At 57.0% G+C, this 17,956-nt stretch overlaps 5 protein-coding genes across 5 annotated transcripts; 3 read left to right on the top strand and 2 right to left on the bottom strand.

The window, feature by feature from the left end:
- Nucleotides 1–2,044: 2,044 nt before the first annotated feature.
- CkaCkLH20_03102 (ribosomal assembly complex component) lies at nucleotides 2,045–3,450 on the top strand (the record flags this gene model as incomplete). Its single annotated transcript, XM_038885821.1, has 2 exons — nucleotides 2,045–2,380; nucleotides 2,461–3,450. 2 exons carry the CDS (start codon nucleotides 2,045–2,047, stop codon nucleotides 3,448–3,450), a joined length of 1,326 nt encoding a protein of 441 aa, XP_038749020.1.
- A 709-nt stretch (nucleotides 3,451–4,159) lies between these two features.
- On the top strand, nucleotides 4,160–6,253 carry CkaCkLH20_03101 (protease s8 tripeptidyl peptidase; the record flags this gene model as incomplete). The annotated part of the gene is made up of 3 exons (XM_038885820.1): nucleotides 4,160–5,894; nucleotides 5,950–6,151; nucleotides 6,205–6,253. The coding sequence occupies 3 exons, from the start codon at nucleotides 4,160–4,162 to the stop codon at nucleotides 6,251–6,253; spliced, it is 1,986 nt and encodes a 661-aa protein (XP_038749019.1).
- Nucleotides 6,254–6,892: 639 nt separating this feature from the next.
- On the top strand, nucleotides 6,893–11,419 carry CkaCkLH20_03100 (uncharacterized protein; the record flags this gene model as incomplete). Its single annotated transcript, XM_038885819.1, has 6 exons — nucleotides 6,893–6,949; nucleotides 7,073–7,237; nucleotides 7,326–7,388; nucleotides 7,466–7,515; nucleotides 8,725–9,484; nucleotides 9,536–11,419. 6 exons carry the CDS (start codon nucleotides 6,893–6,895, stop codon nucleotides 11,417–11,419), a joined length of 2,979 nt encoding a protein of 992 aa, XP_038749018.1.
- A 511-nt stretch (nucleotides 11,420–11,930) lies between these two features.
- On the bottom strand, nucleotides 11,931–13,124 carry CkaCkLH20_03099 (uncharacterized protein; the record flags this gene model as incomplete). The annotated part of the gene is made up of 1 exon (XM_038885818.1): nucleotides 11,931–13,124. One exon carries the CDS (start codon nucleotides 13,122–13,124, stop codon nucleotides 11,931–11,933), a length of 1,194 nt encoding a protein of 397 aa, XP_038749017.1.
- A 1,819-nt stretch (nucleotides 13,125–14,943) lies between these two features.
- Nucleotides 14,944–16,168, bottom strand: CkaCkLH20_03098 (carbonate dehydratase; the record flags this gene model as incomplete). The annotated part of the gene is made up of 3 exons (XM_038885817.1): nucleotides 14,944–15,241; nucleotides 15,293–15,966; nucleotides 16,025–16,168. 3 exons carry the CDS (start codon nucleotides 16,166–16,168, stop codon nucleotides 14,944–14,946), a joined length of 1,116 nt encoding a protein of 371 aa, XP_038749016.1.
- Between the last annotated feature and the right edge of the window lie 1,788 nt (nucleotides 16,169–17,956).

The following is a 17,956-nucleotide window of genomic DNA, read 5'->3' as shown; positions in this document are numbered from 1 at the left end:
CGGATGGTAGTCAGCCGTGGCCGCATTAGCACTGGCATTGACAGCTGCAGATGAGAGGTCGCATCGCGTGGGATCCCATCCATCTGCCGCAATTGCAGGTTGCAGCAGTACGCGGTCTGCACTATGCTGTAAACGCGCCTCGCATGCTTGCTGCTCCTCCAGCTTCCAGGGAGACAAGGGCCCCATCAGAGAATCATGGGATTAAAATGCGACGTCGATTCGTGGCCTCCACTGGTCCCCGGGGCTCTGGTCAAGGATGGCCTGCCTTGACAATCGTGGGCAGGGGGTGTAAGCCGTGAGAGCTGTTCCTTGCAAACCGGGCAGCAAGATTTGATGAACCAAGAATCAACGACCGGCCGCGAGCCGCGAAATGGCGAAGTCGCGTTTTGGAGAAGAAGCCATCGGGGCTGACGGGTCGAGTGCCTCGTTTGGCTCCTCGTCTTCTGGCTGTCAACGGCGCGGAGTGACACATTTGGCGTGCTGAGATATCACCCTGTCTCGGAAGCTGCAGAAGGAGGCGCTGTCTCTGTACGGAGTATGGAGTGAGGCAGAGGCGGCAGGCATGCTGAATCAGTGAAGCAGGACCGAGCACTGAGAAGACGAGCCTCGAAGCCAGCGACAGCAGCAGCGGCTGAAGCTGAAGCCCTGTTCTGTTCTGGCAAGACTCCAGAGAGACTGCAGACGTGGGTGATGTCGGCGAGCTGCAGGCGAGATGTGACTGTTGCATGCAGTGCCGTCACGTCAGACGGGCACGCGAGGCCCAAATATCCACAGTTCGTTGTATTCCGTGCCGTCCAGATAAGATAGTGGACGATCGCTAAGGGAAGAAGAAACGTCTGACCGGAGCTCAGAACGTGTAAGACACGGGCAAGCCTTGGTTTGAAGACGTTTGCGAGGCCGGAGACTTGACTTGACCAGATCTAAGACGGTTGACGATGTGATGGAGTAGATGGGTGACTGACTCGAGATGTTGGATGGCGGAAGACAATAAATCTTGTGGCGTGAGCTAGTGCTGGGCAGGAAGAGACATGTCTCGCCCTCAACCATGGTTGACGGGTTTTGTTGGTAAGATGGCAATGAAGTTGGCGATGCAAGGCAAAGGAGAAAGTGAGACCTTTGAGAGTGGAAGTGACAGACCGAAAGTGAAGCCAGCAGCACCTTCCTTACCGGTGAAGGCTTCCGCCCTCGTGGGAATCGTCTGTTAGCGCTTCTAGGGCGGAATGGCGTCGTCTTTGGAGCCTTGGATTGCTGTAGGGATGCTCTAGTCGCTGCTTCTCAGGCACGCTACAGGCTATTTACCCCTGTGGCGCATCGATCCAGCTCATTTTAGCGGTCCTCGTCTGTTAGCGCCTCAAGCCATCCATATCTCACATGGGAAAGAGCGGCTGGTGGGGCGCCCCTTCCCGATCCGCCGTTCAGCTGGGACTTATCGATAACACTTTTTTTAATGGAACCGAATTTTTTCACGATCTCTTGCTCTTGGAACGTCGACAGCCTCTTCGTCTCGACCGCATATCGCAACCTCTTCTTCCAAGTTTTCTGAGCTGCTGTCTCAAAGCTACATACTGCACCGGCGTGTCACTTATTGGAAATAAGAAAAGCTTTCTTCATCCCGTTACGAGATACCCGCCCAATATTCTCGGGTCGATCATCTCCCGAGTACTTCTGGATCCAAACTCATCCAAGCCATTGAGAACGTGGCCGCGAAGAAGACTCGACTCGGAACACTCACATTGGCCCATTATCGCCACGGCACATCTCGCATTATCGTTCTCGTTTCCCGCCCTTACCGCTCTGTGTGGCGCTGAATCGTTCCCGCCCTCCACGTTTTTGTCACATCCTCGTGGGCGTTGCGGTCAGAGCCTGTTCTCGAACGCGGCTGAGAGAAAGCCGTCGCAGCACTCTTGTCACCCCTTACTTCCTCACAACCCGGAGTTAGAGCCGCTCTCGGACAATCGTCGCACCACAAAGATCCGAGGGAAACGCGCCTAGCCGGCCTTCACCACCCTCACAGCCGCGCCTCATCGCCACAAACACCACCACCATGTTGTCCGAAGAATTCTACTCCTGCATCTGCGGTCCGCCTATTGCGGCAAACACCGCCGTCTCCAAGGATGTTGGCATCTACGCCCACACGCTCAGCCCCAGCTATTCCGTCAAGTCAACTCTCAAGAAGAGCAATACCCCGGCAAACTGTCTGGCTGTCAGTGACTCGCACGTCTTTGCCGCCCAGAACGAAAAGTCCCAGGTCCATGTCTACTCGAGGACGCGGGGAATCCAAGAGACCACCGTGACCTTCCCTGAGCGAATCCGCAGCTTGGCGTTGATCGATGATGTCTTGGCGTTAGGGACTTCCGAAGGCAGACTGATATTGTGGGAAGTAAGTAAACGTTTCCAGTCTTTGTTCCGAAGGGTGGAAAACCAAACGCCATTGTGTCGTGTGCCTAACGGAAACAACAGACATGCACTGGTCGTCAAATGACCACCCCGCCGTGCCACGTCCAGGCTGTGTCTTGCCTTGCAGTTACGCCGCATCATCTCATTACTGGTTCCGAAGACTCAAACATCCATGTCTGGACGTTGTCCCGTCTCCTGGAGCTAAATGCTTCAGTCGAGAACGAACCGGACCGCACTCTCTCCAACCACCGCGCCGCAGTTACGTCGTTGGCTGTCAGTCGCAGTGTCAACTCGGAAACCAGCATCTGCGTGTCAGCCAGCAAGGACAAGACATGCATCATTTGGAACTATCAAACGGGCGACGTTCTTCGCACGCTGCTGTTCCCCACAGCTCCGCTCTGCGTTTCCATGGATCCTTGCGCTCGTGCCGTCTTCGTTTCATCCGAGGACAGATCCCTCTACCTCGTCGAGCTGCTCGGAGACAAACCGCTGATTGGTCCGCGCAGTGCTGAGTCGTCCTCCACAGTCGTGCAAGTCAATTCGCCGATTGGGGTCGCTGATGAGGATGCTGGCCCAGCTTCGTGCTTGGCAACCAACCATGATTGCACGACAGTCCTGTCCGGCCACACCAAAGGCAAGATCTTGCAATGGCAATTGACCGAGAACGGTCACCCTACAGAGCTTACGGACCTGAATGCCTCTGTAACAAACCTCGCGTTTCCCCCGCTGCTGCGGACTCCGCGATCCACAAAACCTGCTGCAGTGGTCAAGCCGAGCTTGGCCGAGCGGCAATACACTTTCACGTCTCAACTAAGTGCAGAGCTTCAGCAAGAGACGAGATTCACCAACATGCTCAATGGCCACGGGCTGCCCAATGACGTTCTCGAAACCGCCATTCTCTCGTTTCAGGAAACTCCTGCGCATACTTCCGCTGAAGTTGACGATGCGGATACTCAGAAAGAAACGGATGAGTTATGGGAGATTATCAACGAGCAAAGGGCTTTGCAAAGGCTGACCATGCAGCGATATGTCCAAGTCAAATCGTCCCATTGAGAGGGTTTCACTCTTCTTTGGTCCGGATTCCAGACGGCGGCTCGAGCCTTCAATTGACCTTATCCAAACTTTGCAAACTCTCCTGTCGCCCAGCGAGTCATTCTGGGATTTACATCGGAATCAAACCCATCTTGAGCAGGCAACCCTGAAGGCCTGATTGTTGTCTCGCATGACCATCACGAATCGGCCGCCATCGTTGCTCCTTGCCGTTGCCGCTGGCAAACGCCTAGATTTTGAATGTGGTCCGCCCCAACATGAGACGATTGTTTGAAGTACCTCGCCCCAAAGCTTAACCTTCGGCTATCGGCTTTTGGCTGATCACTCTGCCTCATACGGATCCCCGATAGTAGGCCAGTCCGAAGAATCGTGCAGTGGTTCTTCATCCAAGAGCTCGGGGCTGGAGAAACTGCTCATGTAAGAGGTGTTCCCTCCCTGCAACAGGATCCCAGCGCACAGGCTGCCGTTCACCCAAATGCTCGTTTTGGATGGTCACCACCAGACAAACAGTCCACAGGATCCTATTGAAACCGGTTTCGCATTCGTCGTGTCTGGAGCTGGTACCTTGCGTCAGTGGGGGTTCGTCATGACTGGACGACAGCTGCTAAATATCAACAAATAGCCAGCCTTATCGCTCGACTCGTTTGCCTTTTCAGACCCTGTGTGTAGAGCGAGGTAGAGAGAGTTCGACAACAAAGACCGGAAAGACACGATGAAGCTTAGTGCGCTTGCGACCCTACTCACCGCCCTTGCGGCAGTGACCACTGCGAACCCAGTCGCGCGGTCGCACAGGCATGTTGTGCACGAGGAGAGGCACCCTGCCCGACGGGAATGGGTTAAGAACCACCGCTTGCACACCATGGCCAGGCTGCCAGTTCGAATCGGTCTCGCGCAGTCAAACCTTCACCGCGCAAACGAGTTCATGAACGATGTGGCGCATCCCGACTCCCCCAATTACGGCAAACACTGGACACATGACGAGATCGTTGAGATGTTTGCGCCGAGGCAAGAGTCCATAGCTTTGGTCATGCAATGGCTTGAAGGCGAAGGCATCCATCGAAGTCGCGTTGCGCTCTCCAAGGGTCGCAACTGGGTTCAGTTCAACGGCACAGCCGGCGAAGTCGAGCGACTCCTGAAGACGGAATACCACGTCTACAAGCATGAGCAGGGTCACACCCACATTGCTTGTGACAAGTACCACCTTCCAGAACACCTGGTTGATCATATCGACATGGTCACTCCATCAGTACACTTCGACCAGAAGATCGGAAGGCAGCGCCAGAACGTCAAGGAAGAGCTCACCGAGCAGCACGTCGAGGAGCTCAAGAAGCGACAACTCAAAAAGCGTGAGCTCGCCAAGCGAGAGGTAGCCTCTGGGGGCAAGAGTCCCTCCATTGTCGGCAACCCGGACAACGGAGCTGGACCGAAGCAAGGCGCGGTCGTCATGAATGCCCTCATGAGCCTCGAGCAGTGCGATATGATGATCACTCCGGATTGTCTGCGAGCTCTCTACGCCACCCCGCCCGGGTCTCTGAAGAACTCCAACAACACCCTTGGCATTGTCGAATACACTCCTCAGGCCTTCCTCCAGAGTGATCTGGACATGTACTTCAAAGAGTTCGAGCCCCGTCTCTCTGGCACGCCCCCTATCGTCACCCTGGTTGGCAACGCCGTCGTCCAGACTCAGAACCAGAGCTTCCGCTTCAACGGAGAATCGGCTCTCGACTTGGAGTTCGCTATGGCCTTGATCTACCCCCAGACCGCAACGCTCTATCAGGTGGGAGACTTGAACCAGGGCGCAAGCTTCAACAACTTCCTGGACGCAGTCGATGCCAGCTACTGCACTTTCCAGGGAGGCGGCTCCAAGGATCCCAACATCGACGGACAATACAGCAACAAAGTCTGCGGTTCAGCACCCATGGTCAACGTCATCTCCACGAGTTATGGCTTCAACGAGGCCGACCTTGGTCGCAAGTATGTTGAGCGCCAGTGTGCCGAGTACATGAAGATGGGTCTCCAGGGCGTCACCGTGCTATACTCTTCCGGCGACTCCGGCGTTGCTGGAAATGGCCAGCAGTGCATCGACACTCAGACAGGCGCTTACAACGAGGGCAAGACTGGCATTTTCAATCCCTCTTTCCCCGGCGGTTGCCCTTGGGTGACGTCCGTCGGCGCTACTCAGATCTTGGAGGGCTCGACAGTTCACACTCCCGAGAGCGCTTGCCAGAAGGCCATTTTCTCTGGTGGTGGCTTCTCCAACATTTTCGCGATGCCCGACTATCAAAAGCAGATGGTTGGAGAATACTTCAGCAAGAACGCGCCGCCTTATGGTGCGGACCGATACAACAACTCCAAGGTCGTGCGCGGCTTCCCGGATATCAGTGCCAACGGTGCCAACTACGTGACAGCCGTGAATGGCAAGTTCTCGCTGTCGTTCGGTACCTCAGGTAGGCAGTCTACTTTACCCCCCTCATGATGCGACTCATACTGACGTGGACCTAGCATCTGCACCCGTGGTTGGCTCCGTCATCAACATGATCAACGAGAAGCGCATCGAGGCCAACAAGAAGCCCGTCGGTTTCATCAACCCGACGCTCTATGCTCATCCTGAAATCCTCAACGACGTGACCAACGGAGACAACCCAGGCTGCGGCACCAAGGGCTTCTCCGCGGTGTCAGGCTGGGACCCCGTCACGGGCATGGGGTAAGCTCTCATTTTCTTTACTCAGAAAAGCTTCGCAACTAACTCTACATTAGAACGCCTAATTACCCAGCGATGGAGAAGCTGTTCATGAGTCTACCTTGAGACGTTTAATTACAGCATGCTCGCAGCGTTCGAGCAGAACATACACATACATACATACATACACGGTGCCCTTTGGCCGCGGACTGGTTAGCCGCTGGCCCTGTACAACATCAAAGGAATAGCATTGTAGATAATTAAGCATAATAGAGGTATTTACTTGGGATCACATCAAGTTTTCGCATCGCCCATGAGTTGGGTATGGGTGATAATGCGAGAGGAGAGGTTCATTGAATGACTATCATGACTTGGGACGAAAGACGTCATTTTCGTCTGTGAAAACAATGCCAGCCGCGATGGGTCCGGGGATAACCTTCAATGAGTGATTAAACCCAATTCGCCGAGTCCTGAATTTTTTTGCGCGTCCGAATAGCCGCATACTCACCTCGGTGACGAAAACCAGAGGTTCCCGACCTGTCAAACCCCGGCCGGTGCGGCGGATTAGTAAAATGCCGCGCCGAGGGGGGACCCCTACCCGACTAACGCCGAGGGGGGGAAATGCGCGGGCGTTTGTTGCATCATAGGTATGCGCCCTCGGCAGCCTTCCACCTCCGAAATAATTATCAATCGGTCGCCCTCTCAGCGCTCTTTTTCCTTCGCAACTTTTCCATAACCCCCACGACTGCAACAGAAGCGCATACGATGGCGACGGCGATACAAGCGTTGAAGGGCGATGCGCCGCAGCAGGTCCGGTCATTGGTAGGTTTTTTTTTTACCCGTCGCCTTCTGGTGAAATTTTGCAGGCTTGATGTTTGCTTGCTTGCGTTTAGGCTGAAGTCTATGATATTGGGAATTTTTTGGCTGACGGATTGCTGGGGACAGTACCGCCAGATGCTGAGGCAAGGTGACATGTTCGCGGCGTACAACTTCCGCGAGTACGCGAAGCGGAGGACGAGGGATGCGTTTAGGGAGAACGCGCGCGTCGAGGACCCGAGGCGGGTGCAGGAGTTGATTCAGAAGGGGCTGAACGAGCTCCAGGTCATGAAGGTTCGTCGGATACGAATTGTCACTCGCGGGAGAGGCCGACGAGGATGCCGCGACAGATAGAGGAGGGGAGCTAACTTGGGTTTCGCAGAGGCAAACGGTCATCAGCCAGTTCCACCAGATGGACCGGTTAGTGGTCGAGGGCGGCGCCGCAGTAGGTTTCTCCTCTTTCTTCGAGTGACGAAAACATGTTCGGATGGGTCGGGCGGTGAAGGCTGACTGATTGCGCAGGGCAAACAAAAGGGCGACAAGGGGGATATTGTCAGACAAAAGGATCAAGGGTGAGTTTTCCCCCGAACTCTGCGAAGACAATCGAGTTGAATTGCTAACAACCACATCACAGCTGGGACTAAAGAGAGACGCCGCCATTAATATCGCCGAGGAACGAGCAAGATCTCGGGAAGAAAACACCTGTACTATACCACGGACGAAGCTAGGGGCGAGAGGCAGAGAAAGTGTACAACCACGCACAATGTTGGATCACGATTCCAGAGACGCTTTTATTTTTGGGACGAGAATTACGGGAGGATGGGTGGACGATGATTCCCGGCAGACCTCACTCCACTCCGGAGTGCTTTTTTCGAGAAGGGGAGGGCTTTTGGGCATATAGACATGGCAATGGAGTTCTATGAGTGCTGGGCCTTCAATTTCGGCTTCTGTTTTGCTGAGGCCAGATTCGTTGTGATGATGTGCGGCGTTGTCTGGCTGTCGCCGGCTGGATTGGATGTAGCGTTCAAATGTCTACAGAGAGGTCATCGCAAACCGCCCAGCGGCCGCTGACTTCTCACCGCCCGACAAGCTTATCTAAACAGCGTGCTGGTGGCCCTTCGCAAGAGGTCATGGAGTCTTGAAGAACAGCCAGAGATGGTCTGAGAGACGCTACGAAGGCTGTTGGAAAATATGCACCCAATTTTCGCAGACTTGGGATAATTCTCACTACTCTACACTGGAATTCACGTCTGTGAGGTGCCATGCAGGTTGTGATTGACCGAGCAGACCGAACTCACCGAAGCGACCCAGAGCGGGAGCACGTGACTGAACTCGTGACTTGGTCGCGCTTTGAGTTCGTGATGGAAGGTGCCTAGCGCAGCCAATCCCAGACCCAGTGCAACTGCGCTTCAGCTTGTCCATCGACCACCAAAGCAGCAGCACCGAAGCGTCGCATCGCCTCGCTCAATTGCAGTCGCGAACCTGATATCCTCAGTCGCAACTTCTCAATCGGCCCATTGTGCACTAGGTCCTTCGATTCCCACGTAACGAGCAGGAAACTGCCGACCGATCGGACGTCCTGCGCGCATCGCGACGACTTCCACCCCGAGGTCGACACGGGGTGTTTTTCAACGTATAAACGTGTTTATTCTGTGTATTTGTAGGATTTGAACATGGCGCCCGGCGTAAGTCCCCTGCACATTGACTTCCGCGACCAATTACCCGTGAGACCATGTCTAACGTATGCGCAACCACCGATAGACTCGACGCGCTAACCGCAGCGGCTACGCCGAGCACGATGACTTCGAGGGCCTCCCCGTGCGCCAATGGCGCCAGGAGTGGGTGAAGGTGCAACCGCCCCAGCAGGCCGAGACGACGCAGAAGAACGACATCTGGGACGTCGAGCTCCCGTGGGGCATGCCCAAGGACGCCGGCCTCCTCCCCCAGCACAGCCAGGACCTGCTGCGCGCCGCCCGCTCCGGCGTCCTCTACAAGCGTCCCGCGCCGACCGAAGAGGAGGACGAGGCCGCCGACGCCGTGGCCGAGAAGCCCGAGAAGAAGGAGGACGAGACGGCGACGAAGGGCTTCCAGATCAGGGTGTGGAAGCAGATCAACCGGAACTCGGAGGGCTCGGGCGTCTCGCACCTCGCGAAGCGCAGGAAGGGCACCGTGACCATCTCGTCCAAGACGGTGGCCAGCACCCCCGTCGGCGCGACGGTCACTAGGGCGACCGTGAGACGGGTCGACGCCGCGGGCAACCCGTACACGCAGGAGGTCACGCTGCAGGACGGGCAGCGGATCGAGGGCGAGATCATTTCCACGACGGTCGTGCCCGTGTCTGCCATCGATCCCGCGCAGGCGCCGCCTCAGCGCGTGAGGAGGCCGCCGCCGCCCAAGAAGAAGAACAAGCCCGGTCCCGGACGCGGGCGCAAGAAGAAGACGCTGCCTTTGCCCTTGCCGGCGCCGGTGGATGGTGCCGCGCCGCCTGCTGAGGGGGCTCCCGTTGTGCCAAAGGTCGAGGAAACCCCGGGCACGGAGAACGTGAGTTATGGAAGTTCTCAGAAGGCCGATCGCAGACTAACTCTGTCGCAGGGTATCAAGCAGGAGCGCGAAGACTCGAACAACCCGGACAGCGAGATGGCAGACAACGACGAGGAGGAGGGCGACGACGATGGCGATGACGGTGACGATGGTGATGATGGCGACGAGGAACAGCGCGAAGGCGCGAACGCGGACAGTCAAGATCACGAAATGGTGGATGCATCGCCATCGGCGCCCACGCCCGTTGTGGACGCCTCCACAACGCAGCCGACCGAGCCCGAGTCTCCCTTGGCCAAGATGGGGGCACCGATCGCAAATCCCCTCAATTTGGCGCCGCCTCTTCCTGCCATGCATTTGGCCAACGCGTCGCCGAGAGGAAGCCCGCTGAAAAACGTGGTGCTGCCGTCTCCTACAGAGGCATCACCGCAAATCTCGCCCATTGCGGAGGCCTTAGCGCCTAGTGCTCCCGCTCCTCTGCCTGCTCCCACCGCATCCGACGTTTCTGCTCCCCCAGCCACAGCGGACGAACATCAGGAGGACGTGAATATGGCCGATCATGCCGAGCCGGCTCCTGCATCTGCTCCTGAAGCACCAGCTGAGAATCCAGAGCCAGGCGTTCCTGAGCAGCTGCCGCTCGACACAGGCTCCGAGCCCGCGAATGAGACGTATATCCCGCCCGCCGAGAAAGTGGGCGATATTGTCTCGCCCATGGCGGAGACCAGGTCTACCTTCTCGATGGCGACCACAGCAGAGACGGAAGGCTCTGGTTCGAGGATAGAGAGCGCCGATCAGACAATCGCGTCCAACGACGCTCCCCAAGAGGACTCGATGGCTTTGGACATCCCTGAAATGTCCGAGGTACCCGACATGTCTGAAGCACCTGAGACCACCCAGAACACCGATGCTCCCGAGGTCTCGAGCACTCAACCTGCCTCGGACGCGCCGCCGGCACCCCCCACAGAGGACCAGGCTGCTCCCGTTGCGCAAGAAGATTCGGAAATGAAGGACGACAGCGCTGCGGCTCCGCCAACAGCCGTCGAAGAGCCCCAGGCTGCCCCGACAGAGGCTGAAAATAGCGAGCCGGTGATTGAAGACGTTTCGACTGCTCCTGCCGCTCCCGCGGAACCTGCACAAGAACCCGAACCCGTCCAATCCCCCGTCAAATCGCCCATCAAGTCTCCCCAGCATGCGCCTCCCATTGAGCCTTTCCACACAGCACCAACGGAGACAGCAACCGAAGCCCCCGTAAACGAGGCACCAGCGGACGCTCCCATCCAACCTCCAGCCCCGGTGGCGATGGAACCGCCAGTCGAGCCAGCTCCCGCCGAACACATCCCCGTCGACATCCCAGTTGAAGCTCCTGCCGAACCTTCGTTAGAGAATCCCACCGAGCTTCCAGCGATCGTCGCGCCCATCGAAGCACCGTCAGCACCGCCTGCACCTCTCGAGCCACCCGTCGCGACGGTGGTCGAACCGCCCTCTGAACCCTCAGCCGAGATCCCCACCGCAGAGCCTGAGCCCAAGCCGCCGGCCGCCGCAGAGGTTCCGCTTGTTCCCATGGACGACGGACCTGACCTGCTGGCCGGCCTCGAGACGGAGCTGGACCGCCAGGCCGAGCTGAGCAAGTCTCCGCTTCCCGAGCCGCCCGCCGCGCCGCACCCTGATCATGCCGAGCTGCCGAAGATCGAGAATCCCGTCCCGCTGCCCGAGGTACCTCCTATCGAGCCAGAGAAGCCTGCGGAGGAGGCGCCGCAGTCGGCACCCGAGGAGCCGTCAAAAGAGGTTGCGTCCGAACCGGCCGCGGCTCCAGCACCGGACTCGGCTCCTGCCGAGGAAGCTCCCGCCCCGGCCGAAGCCCCTACCGAACCCGCGCCGACGAACGACGACGAGAAAAAGCCCGAGACCGCCACGGACGCCCCTACTGCTAGCTCGTAGTGGAACAGACACGTGTGGGGGGCCCGGACGGCGGTGACGGCGTTGGGTTATTGAAATTGTATTTGTTAGCGCGGTATTCTTTGGACCAAACAGGTGCACTGTACATTGATGAGGACTGCGGGTTGATGTTGTTTTGTTTTCGAATATTAGTAGGCCGTCGTCTGGCATGGCGATCGGGATTGTAGCTTGAAATGTTAGTGATGCCTGGGCTCTGGGCGAATTTATTCTGTACCAATATCGCTACTGTTCGTAAGGCTAAACTACGGAGCATTTGCCTATGCATATCTATTGTCGTGATTCTCTAGGTTGGCCAAGGATCGTGGCAGAATGACCGGCAATACTAGATATAGGTAATACCAGAAGGCATTTCTTCTTCCTCTTTCTCGACTGAAGCATGATCCGGGAAAGTATGGCTGGCGGCGTCGCGGCCTCTGACATTCACGAGACTGCAATGAAATCGCATGCGGCTTCGTATCGTGAATATCCAAACCACCGCATCCTCTAACCAAAATCACAATCCCAACTTCCCCAGCTCCCCCTCCAGAGTCTTCCTCCACCCCTGCTCACCACCCCTCTCCTCCCTCCAAAGCTCACAAATCGCCCTCGTGTAGTTTAGAACAAAATGCACACCCTCCTGACAGCCCCGGTACCGTATCCCGTCGACGAGATCCTCACCGAGCCCCCTGCTCCTGCATATCTCCCTCGCCCACCCCCTCATCCGGTCCCTCTCCCTCTTGGCCTCGTCGCCCTCGCCTCCCCCCCACGGATACAGGAACGCGTTCGGCGGGTCCCACCGCGGCCCCGGCACGACGCCCCCGAACTCCCAGTCCAGAACCCCCGTGACGGTCCCCGCGCCGTCGACCATGACGTTCGCGAGGTGCAGGTCGCGGTGCGCGAGGACGTACTCCGTGTCCTCCAGCTCGTCAGCGCGAGGGCGGACGAAGGCTCGGAAGGACTCCAGCCGGGGGATCAGGTCTCGCATCCAGGCCAGTTGCGGGTGGAGGCTGATGACGCGGATGTACTTCCCCATGCTCGCGTCCGCGTGCGCGGCCCAGGTCGCGAAGGGCCCCGAGACGGGATTCAGACTGTCCACGGTCTCCCCCGTCCCGCCCCAGAACCGCGCGAGCTGCGGCCCCATCCAGAACCACTCGTCGACCACGGGTCCCGGGACGATCGCGCCCTGGTCGTCGTCGACCCGCAACCCGCCGACGTGTCTCCAGGTCGACTTCTCCCTGAGCTGCGCGAGGAACCCCACGAGCTGCGCGACGATCTTACGCTTCTTCTCGTCGTCCGCGTCCCAGATGATCTTATCGGCGCTGCGGCCGGGGATCCGCTCCAGGAGGGAGAACTCCCGCCCCAGGACGTTCTCGCAGGAGCTGTCCCAGCGGATGACGGCGGGGACGGGGATGGAGGTGTTTTCTCTCACCCATTTCATCAGCGCGATCTCGTTCTCCGTCTTGATGCGCGGGAGGTGCGGGCCCGCGACGCGCAGGACGAGCGTGGTGCTCCCGTCATGGTTCGGTCGTGCCGGGGCGAGGGACGGCGTGGCTGAGGGGGGGAAGTGGATGAGGTAGATCCGGTGGAAGGACGCCGTTACGGTGAGGGGCTCGGTGGAGGCCGGGGCCGGGAGGCCGAGGGAGGAGATGAGGGCGAGGAGGTCGGCGGGTTGGAGGAGGGGTGGGAGGTGAAATGCGGGGTCCGTCATCTTTGATAGTCGCGGTTTTGACGGAGTTTGAACAAAGGTGCAGGATTGGAAGTCTGAGGAGTGTGATGACATGGAAGAGGGGGTAAAGATGCCGGAGTTTGGTTTTCTTCGCTTACGTCTTTTCCTTATCTGCACAGAAAGACCTCCAACATCGACCGTCAGCACCTTCCCAAAACTACCTTACACTACCGCCCGGCTGCCCCACCGCATCGGCGCCGAAAAGGCGGGCCCGATCGGCGTCCGTCACCGTGATTCATCCCGCATGGCCCCACACCCACACTCCGAATACCGCGGTATCATCATGTCCGTCTCGCGGGAAGAGACGTCCGGGTTGTCACACCTACTTAAGGTAAAAAAGGGTCGAACCGAATCTCCGTGCGAACACACCATTCGGTGTCTAAGCCCACCCGTCGCGTGGTGATCCCCGATCCCACTTTGCCGGGTCCGCGCATGAATCCTCTGTCGGGGTGGTTTCAGCTCGACGTGATGACAGGAGGTTAAAAAAATCAGAGCGTACCATCTCCGCTGCGTATTCGCACTTTCCAGGTCCCTTGTTTTCCGTCAAGTGGCGGAAAAGACGGAGGTGGAAGGACACACAGACGCTACTGGGAGTTCATTCTCCTGCAAGGAGAAAAGGTATTTGCGATGTTACCACTCATCTATCGCACACATATGTTTCCGACATCAAGCTTCCCGTACGGGTGCCGTCAACATCACTCCTTACTTTATAGATATGCGAATAGTCGCCGCTTAATCTACCCCCAATCTACACACAACAAATCCATTACCACAGGGCGGAAGCAGAGAAACACGTCCCATCCAACCCGGCACATCGGGTCCCTCCCCCCTCCACATCACGGCACCTCACCTTAATTACCCGCCGACGGGACATTTTCAGACGGCCGGCACCTGTCTGATGATTCTGCTCTGCCACCACGACTCGCGGCTCACTCTCACACATGCTCCATCCCTGCGCCGAGAGCCGCGCAACTGTGAACTGTTGCCAAGACGACCGAACCTCGTGAGCGCTTTACCAAGCTACCAAGACTCTCAAATATGTCCTGATTTCCCACAAAGAAGAGCGATGGTGGAGAGGAAACCGCGCAACCCGCTTCTATATATGTATTTACTGTCATCTTGGCCAAACAAGCGACCTGATGGGGATTTCTGACTTTTCGGTCTGTGTGCGACGACTGCCGGAACTCAGCAACCGCGCGATTCAAGAGCATTGAAGTTGTCGAACGATTTAGCGTATGACTCGTCAATTCTGGCTTATGCATACGCAGACTTTGCTCGGATTATTGTATTCATTGTTATGTATCTCGACTCGCTTGTAATTGTGTTGGACTCTGAAGTCCTGTGGTATCTCCCCCAACAACTTGCTATCTGCCACGTCTAAAGTAATGCTCGCGTGTTTTACCAAATCATTTCCCATCCAGAAGACCGAAGGAAACCTCCCGACTATTACACAAATCACTGGATGTCTATACATCTTTGTTTCGACAAAGCAGACAAATGGAATTCCCCGGTACAACTGTCCTTCAATTAGTCATGTATGTTGACAACTGCGCGGCTGGCTTGCTCGCGTAAAAACACTGTAATCTTGTCTCAGCCGCACATGCTGTGCCCGGGGCTTTTGTTTTCCGGCGGAGGTTCCTCCCTTCCACCCATCGACACGCATGACGCCAGGGTACAGTTGAACTCAAAACAGGCATCAAGCATCCTTGTAATTTCCAGTTCATCCCGCTGCGCCGTGTGATTCCTAGGTTCCATCAAGATATCGTGTCATCGCATTCGTTCGTCGTTCGCGGTATGCTGCTTAGGCGTGTGCGGCAGGGGCAGCAGGAGCAGCGGCCTCCTTGGCGGGAGCAGCAGCGGGGGCAGCGACTGGCGCAGCGACGGGGGCAGCTGCGGCAGCACCGTTTACACTGGCAACAGTCTTCTGGGCGACCTGAAGGATGTTGTCCTGGCCAAGGGTGTTCTGAGGGAAGCGGGCGTTGAAGCCGATGACATCGCGAACGGCGTTAAAAGTCTGGGGCTGGACCATGAGCTTCTGGGTAGACACGAGCCACTGGACACCCTCAGAGCAAGGGGGAGTGGTAAGAGAACCCATGTAGCTATAGCGATCACGTTAGCGTATGCCGGACTCTAGACTGAAGTGATCTTACCTCTGGAAGCTGCCAGCAGTCAGAAGGCTGACGACCTCCTGCATATCAAGGGCACCGGTCTTGGTGACGGTACCAGGCTCCTTGATGGCATCGAGAGACGAGAAGACGGTGGCGAGGAGGTTGGAAGAGGCGGCTTCGGCCTTGACGGGGTTGAGGGTCATGGCGGGAATGGGCTTGGCGGCCTCAGCACCCTTGGCGGCATCGAGAGACGCGCGACGGGACATCTTGGTGCGGCGTTCGGCGGTCTTGTTCTGACCAGCGGCGGCTTCGGTGGCAGGTGCCGCAGCGACGGGGGCAGCGGCAGTGGCACCCTGCTCGACGTCGATGTAAGTTCCGATGACGGCAATCTCCTGGTTCGCGCCCTCGAAAACCATGTGCATCTCCATAGCCATGCTCCTTCCATCATCGAGATGCTCGCTGGGGAGGTGGAAGTGGAACTGCTGGAGGGTGAAGTTGGAGCCGCCGACTTGCATGGAGCCTCCCTTGGCGATGACCTCGACGGTGGTTCCCAGGTTCTCGAACTCGGTCTCCTCCATGTTGGGGATCTGGAGGTTGATGGAGTTACCGGGGAGGGTGTTGAAGGCGCCGACAGTCATGTCGATAGGGGACTGCGTCTTTCCAGTGGCGCAGAGGGCGTTGGCCGTGGTGTCCAGCGCGACCCAGTTCAGGGGGCCCTTTGAGACCGTGTAAGCAAGGACTTGCGAGGGGTGATCAGGGGATGTGATGACTTACATTGGCTCCGGTGTAGGCGAAGGTGTTGACCTTGACCTTTCCTCCTTCGGCACGGGGGTCGAGATGGGTTCCATAGGCGCACGAAGCCAGGACTTGAGAGATGGAGGCGGCGAAGACACCGGCGGTGAAGATACGAGAAGCCATTGTAAGGACGGTAGTACGAACCAGTTCGTGAGGGCCTACAAAGGAGTCGAAGGAGAGGAAGAAAGAAAGAGGATAAAGATAATGAAAGAAGATTATTGGTTAAACAATGTAAGGCCAGCCCTTTAGGGGAAGAAACGAAACGAACGGGGAAGAGAAGAGAAGATGGTGTAAGTTTGGTGATGTGAGAAACGAGATGAACTAGGAAGGAATGCAAGTCTTTGTCAAGATGGCATGATGTCTATATAGTTCACATCTGGAGCTGCCGGCTGAAGGATGGTTTATCGCGATGATCGCCCTCGCAAGTCCAAGAATAGCATCAACGGGCTTGACCCATGAGTAGATGCTCGGAACGGACGAGGCAGGAGGGACGGAATGATGGTGAGGGACTTGGCAAGCGCTTCATCCAGGGTATTGAGAAGCAGCGGGAAGGCTAGGAGGAGACAATGGGAAGCAGTGAGCGGGTAGAGGACAAGGGTATGGGTGGCTTGCGTTTGGGGATGGGCGCCTCCGTTTCCCATGGCATTGTAGGTGTTTCCGGCGCTCACGAATTGCAATACGCCGCGCAATACAATGCAGCCACCCATATTGTCTTCGCTGTATTCGACATCTCGCTATACTGACGAGGCAGTTTAACGTTCAATATTCGATATTAATAAGCTTTGAGACTGCCGTAGTTCTGCAGCAAAATATTGCCCTTCTCAAGATGACGGCGAAGAACTTTGAGAAGGAGAGAGACTTGAGGAGACACGGCAGACTGTCTACCATGTACTTGTTTCCGGTGCTCATGACAAGGGGCTTTTCAAGCTTCCCCATCCAATGCGACGGCATGTGGCAGGGCATGCCATCTGGACTATGGGACCAAGACGCGCAGCACAGGGCAAAGTGTAGAGTGGTCGAGGCGGTAGTGTGGTGCAGTGGCAGTTGAGACGGACGAAGGCGGCGGGCGGAATGGAATGACCAGGGTCCTGGTCAAGTTGACAGGATGGGAGACCGAGGCCAGGATGAAACTGCCAGGCTCCGGAGGGTTGGAAAACGTGTGGGGAATATGACCACTTTATCGGTTGAAGGCTTGGCCCAGCAAAAATCGAAGAGTGAATCCATGCCGGAGGCGTTCCACGAGTCTCGATGCGGGAGTCCAAGTGACGGCGAGCGACAGGTCTGGTTCGGACGGAGGAGGGAGGCGAAGTGAAGCGCCGTCCCAATGTTCCTTTTCGCTGGTGATCTCCGACTTGAGACGATCAACCGGTGCTCAACACCATGGGGAACGGTCCTGAAAGTCCATGATGGTGATTTCCCCTTTCCCCAAGACTGATGAGCAAACGAGGGCTAAAAATAAGCATTTGGAATGATCGCCTTCAAGGCAGGTGACCGTTGGTCTGTATTCGGAGAAATAAGCGGACGGGAGGATGATTTCCAAGAGAAGACAAGAAATGAGGCTCTAACCAAGAAGCCCAAGAGATGCACCCAAGACTCTAGAGGATACCAAGAAGGCGGGGAGAGATGGTGGTAGGGAAGGTACGTATCGTCACACGTGTTGAGTGCCTTCCTTGGGCAATGAGCAGGTTACAAAGACTCCCGTCTGGTGAGAGGTCTTGGACTGAGAAGTGGAAGGTGCGATGCCTGCCGCAGGTTTAACCTTTTCTCTTGGCGGAGACGGAGGTGGATCTTTCCCTGCTCACACGCGTGGCCAGTGGCCAGTGGCTGGAAGGTGGAGGTGGAGGGCAGTTCACTGCTAAAAACCTTATTCAGTGACTGATAGCGTCCTAAACCTTAAGGACTTTTAGGGCA

The sequence above is a fragment of the Colletotrichum karsti genome (genome assembly GCF_011947395.1).
Source record: "Colletotrichum karsti strain CkLH20 chromosome Unknown Scaffold7, whole genome shotgun sequence".
Lineage (NCBI taxonomy): Eukaryota > Fungi > Ascomycota > Sordariomycetes > Glomerellales > Glomerellaceae > Colletotrichum > Colletotrichum karsti.
This window is presented reverse-complemented; position numbering and strand designations above follow the sequence as displayed.